This window comes from Rhagoletis zephyria, unplaced genomic scaffold (assembly GCF_001687245.7).
Source record: "Rhagoletis zephyria isolate East Lansing unplaced genomic scaffold, Rhagoletis_zephyria_1.1 Rzeph_scaffold_07827, whole genome shotgun sequence".
Taxonomy (NCBI): domain Eukaryota; kingdom Metazoa; phylum Arthropoda; class Insecta; order Diptera; family Tephritidae; genus Rhagoletis; species Rhagoletis zephyria.
The window spans coordinates 23,736-29,307 of record NW_016164909.1 but is presented as its reverse complement, the minus strand read 5'-3'; the positions used below and the strand labels follow the sequence as shown (position 1 = coordinate 29,307).

At 36.9% G+C, this 5,572-nt stretch overlaps 1 protein-coding gene across 1 annotated transcript in view; it reads left to right on the top strand.

Annotated features, from left to right (window-relative positions):
* Nucleotides 1-893: 893 nt before the first annotated feature.
* LOC108374548 (uncharacterized) overlaps nt 894-5,572 on the top strand; it is a gene marked incomplete at its 3' end in the record, with an annotated part of 26,144 nt that continues 21,465 nt past the window's right edge. Inside the window, exon 1 of the mRNA XM_017630526.1 lies at nt 894-2,026. Coding sequence (XP_017486015.1) covers nt 1,065-2,026 — 962 coding nt within the window. The remainder of the gene's footprint in view (nt 2,027-5,572) is intronic.

Genomic DNA, 5,572 nt, shown 5'->3' with positions numbered 1-5,572 from the left:
ATATTCACAATTATTTGCTTGCAAAATTTTTTGCCTTATTTATTTATGAAAATATAGTTATTCTATAACATAAACCATATAAATCAAAGTTTCACACTTTATATGAAGTTCAAAAAAATTCAAAAAAAATCCATCCAAATTTTCCGCATTTTATTTACAATTTCTAGAATTTACAGAAACGAGTACGCAGTTTTTTAGTCTAATGAAGTGCAAGTCTCAACCGGCTATAAAATCGCGTTAATTTTTGAGAATTTTTTTTTACGATACTGCTTTTGCGCTTTTTTTTTTATATAACAAGGGCAATTTACAAAAACTGGCGTTGATTTTTTGAAAGCTCGTTGCTAACGGTCTACCGCATTTTATTTCATAAGAAATGCATGCTTATATGGAAAAAAGTGTGAAAACTCGTTTCCGAAAAAAAATCTCAATAATCCATTTCGATTATGCAAAGTTTATTTTTTTTCAAAGCGTAGCTTGTTGTCTGACAAAAACCAATTCAAATTTCAAACTTTGTACAAAAACAGCAAAATTAGACAAAGTTTCATAATTNTCAAACTAGCACTTTGTTATACTAGACTGCATACCAAAAGAAAATTCTAAAAATCTGACAAAAAAGTTGAAAAGTTTGATCGACATTTGTTAAAATTCGTAAAATTTTTACAAATCTTCTATAAAGTTTGATATTTCGATTTAAATATTTTTTGAGATAGTTAACTATATTTTCATAAAAAAATAATAAACATTTTTTAATCAAAGAAAAGTACTCAAAATTTGCTTAACTCTCTTTTCCCTGTTTACATTCTCGCCACCGCATGTACATGCAAATATTTTAAATTTGATCCTCTTTTAACGAAATCATAATAACTTTTAACACTCAGTTTCTTTACAGTTGCAACGTCCTTGCACCGATCGCTTAGCAAAAGCGGAAAAACGAGTCTGATTTCCAGTGGCGGCAACCAAAAACAAAATATTCTACAAACAATTGTACCAACTACACACAATAAAGCACTGCGACCAACAGAGAAGAAGTTGTAATAACTGAAGAACAAACTCACTTCGCAAAAATGTTTTTGGCAATAAATCAACTCAATGGGCAGGCAGCCAAAAGGCGCAAAAAGGAGTGTATACGGCGGGCAGGTGGTGTTGCTGTCGACGAGGAGACGCTGGCCAAACGTAGCAGTGTAACAATGCCGCTAGGCGAAATGCAAGCAGAAACGGAAGCGATAGCAGCGCCACAAGCGGATGTGTCAGCAACAACAACGCCACCAATTGATGCGTCCGGCACGTCGCTGGCAAGCTCGACTGCCAGCTCCACGGTCAATCTAATTGATGATATGTTGCTGGAAACTGCAACCGACAGCAGGACAATAACAGCCGCTGCGAATGCGACCAAAAAAGCAACAACGCTGACAGCCGCGAAATTGCAATCGACGGCGAAATGTAAAAATTGCCAGCATGCGCTTTCGAATAGCCAATGCCGACGGCAACAAAGTGAACCGCAACAGAGGGGAAAGGCAAAAGTGCCTGCGCTTGCCACGTTCACCGGCTGTCGCTGTGACTGCGATTGTATAAATAAAGGTTCGCTTTCTTCAGCAGAAACCCATCCGCCTACAGTTACACCTTCACTCAACCCGCCTACGCGTTCACCTACAGCGTCTACGGCAGCAACGCCGCCCACTTCATTGTATGCGGTCTATATGTGCCTTGGCACACTCGCACTAGCCGTGGCCACGCTTTCGGTGCTCTTCTACTCGCATGTGCACTCTACCAGCACGAATGGGGAAGTAACTAAAAGTAGCCGAATGCCAATAACTGTGACGCCGCCGCCGCCGTCGCCGCCGCCGCCAGATGCGAATTTCGTATTCCGAGAACAATTTCAACGTGAACTGCTCGCATCGGAGCATGTGTTGCGCGGCATTGTGATGCAAGTGTTGCAACAGCAAGAGGGTCAACAAAAAAAACAAGCAACACGGGAGTACAATGGAGCCTTTGGAGGCGCTGAGCCAATTTCCAACTACCAACAACGGTAAGTGAACTGGAACCACCATTAACTGAATGAAGGTACACACAATTCATATGGCGAGGCGAGTTCACATTCTGTAGGCGATGATTAATTGCATTTACAAAATTCAACAGTGCTCCACACAGGGACACGTACCGTCCGTGTGGTGTGCTTGGGAGTTAGGTAGTCTGGCTGCTTGATGAAGTGGCGCCGTGTCGTGGTGGCCCACGTATTGGTATTTGTGAAGGTTGATGTATCAAATTGGAATGTAATTTGATTATAACCAGGTGGCGTGTCATTGCTAACTTTGGAATTTGAATGGAGGGCGTAATAGACATTAGGAAGCTATCAATGTAGTGGGTGGAAGAGGAAAAATCGATGGGCGGAAAAATTGTTGTTGCACCTAAATAGTATTTACCAAAGAGCGAAGTTTTATATGCTTGATTTAAAATGCTTATGTAATATTCAAAGCCAGAAAAGTTCAAAGGAGATAAAAAAATAAATTGATCAGATTTGCCCAGTATCCACACAAATTATAGAAATAGGAAAAGCGCGTAATTAAAAGAGTTTGCTAAATATTTATGCCGTGTTGGAATTGAAAGCAGTGTTGTCGTATCAAAAATATTTTCCTGCCCTAAATTATACCAGAACTTCAAGATCACTGGGACCGTACTGAACAAGATCGATTTTCAAAGAAAAATTTCCACATTTTGAAATTCTACTTCAAGAAAAGCAAGGGTAAAAAATACTTACAGGGAAATTCTGACTAAATCTTTTTTAAGACAAATGAAATACAGATGACAAGACAGTTCGAAAGGCTTTTGTTAGTCTTTCGCAAAAGTCTTAGAAAAAAAGCACTGCCAATTTGTTTCTTTTTATACCCGAGCGCACTTGTGCACAAGGGTATATTAATTTTGTTCACATAACGGTTGTTTGTAACAGCCAANAAATCGGACAATAACCACGCCCACATCCCATATAACGGTAATTTAGAGAAATACAAAATCTTCGATAAATCAGTAAATATTGAAGCTAATTTATTCAAAATTGATGCTTGCAACAATTCTTTACCAAGAAATACGTTTATGGTAAAATTTTGGAAAATGGTCGTGGTACCGCCCACTTATGATCACATATATGTATATCGGTAACCGTTCTACCAGTTTGTACCAAACTCGGTATGGTTATTGTGCTGGCCACATAAAAGCAAACGGTTGAAAATTGTCGAAATCCAACTAAAATTACGGCCGCTTTTCATATAAAGGTAAATTTCAGAACTGCTTGAAACTGCAATATTTCGAAATTTAAGGACGCTAAGTTACTCAAAATTGATACACCCTGGCTTACCATCTAGCGGTAGCTTTCGGAAAGGTGAAAAAACATATATTAAATACTTGCGCCGGGTATTTAATGTTCGGCTCCGCCGAACTTAGTCTTTCTTACTTGTTTTAATTGTTTCTTTTCCTTTTTTTAAATAAAATTGGTTTTAATCTAATTTAATTTTCTTCATTTATTAATTTTTACTGTTAAAAATATATATATTTTTTTGATTAAACAAAAGGTATTATTAAAAAGCAAACGGCATAACGTTAAGTCCTCGTTGCCGGAGTTGAGATTTGTCTTACGAAACACTTTTGTCTTTCGAAAGATAGTGTTGAGTTGAAAGATGGTTGCCAGAATTGCCCTGTTAGTTTTCTTATGTATGTCACAACGAGCCGTTCATGAGTTGTTTGATAAAACGGGGAAAAAAGTGGATCTCATTCGCTCATAAAATTTTGGTGCAAGAAAGAAGAAGCTTCGTGAACGGAGGTACCACTAAGATTAAGTATCATCCCTATTCTACATAATCCGGAAGGTCTTCAATCAGCGGATTGAGGGTAAATCCTTTAAATAAAAACTTTTCGAGAAAAGGTTTCTGCATTTTGAATTAATTTGAATCAGCTTTCATACCAGAAGTCAGTGAATATAGTTTCGAATATAGATTTTTTGATCTTGGCTCAAGAATGCTGCACGCTTTTTCTCAGTGAAAATGTTTTAAACACTTTGTTCATCTGAATCCCACTCAATGTTGCTCGCAATAGTTGAAATGAACTTTAATATATAAATTGTATGGTTTTCGGCTTAAAATAGTTCATTATTAATACAGAATGCATTCGGAACGTAGAACTTTTTGTTCTCCCAAATTGGTAAATGAAATTTATCTCAAAATGTGGATCAGTAACACCGCGTTCACGTTGAAACTCTGAATGATACCGAATTTGAAAAATGTTGAAAGAAGCAATTTGAGTCCAACTATTTATACCTTTTCGAAAGCTTTAAAATTCAAACAACCAAAGATATGCGGATTTTCGCAAATTGTTGAAAATTCATACACAGTTTTACGGAAATAAAAAGAGTAGTGTCTTGGTTTACACAACTAACGAAACGAAAATCAAATTTTCTTAAATTTTTCCGCAGGCATTTCGGGGTGGTGGTGTTCGAACCTCACACATTACGATAATAATGCCAAAACCTCCAGCGAACTGAGTGAGTTTCCATAGCAATTTGAAAATCCACTTAATTAATTCAAGAACATATTGCTGGCGCAAATAGTCAATAAAATGCAAATAAGCTTACGCTGTTGCCAAAAATTTGTTCAACGCCGCCAAAAACAGCGTCAAAATGCAAGTTAGCGAAAACGATAGACAAATTGATGGCAGTCCTCACGCGCTTGTATTTAGTTATATCCAAGTGTGAGCTGCTTGTGAAGCGTAGCTGTACTTTTACAATCGGCTGATGACGTTCACATTGACGTACAAGTTGACGTACATATGTATCTAGCCACCCAAGGCCGTCTGCGAAGACGAATTAACCTTGAACCTGTAACACGCAAAGGGCAACACGTAAAATACAACGTGCAGTAATATCTTACTAAATACTTATGTAATACAGTTTATGGAGCAATGAGTCAGCGAATATAAAAAAAAAAACAACTGTTAATAGTGTAGGAAAACAGCAAAATGCTTAGTAGTACAGGAGAGAGACGGCAGAGAGCAGGAATCATACATACATATGTATGTTAAGGCAAGGGCATATGGGAATTGTAAGTTTGATTTATTCATTATTCGCGCTTGTTACACCCAACTACAACTAATTTGATATTCAAAAGAGGTACTCAAGCACGTCAACTTGCATAGTTGGGTACATATACACAAACAAGCGCAAGCAGTTAAAAAGTTTTCGTTTTAAGCGGATTCCCTTTTACAAAGTTCGACCGATAACTCTTCATATAAGGGATGTTACGAATATTTGCATTCGTATTTGCTTATGCAATATAAATTAATTAGAAAAAAACCTTTATTGAACTTTTCATTTTTATTGAACTTTTCATTTTATTTTATAATTAAAATGTTTGTGTTGAGAACGTAAACAAAAAATCGCACTCAAGTTTTTACTTTTCAAATTTGTTCTGCTGTCTTCTAAAATGCGATTTATCAATCTATTTCAGACGTGTAGGAATTTATAATTTGTTTATAACTTTAACATAAATATGTACCTCACTGGAGCTCGTTGCTCCAATCGCGAAATCTC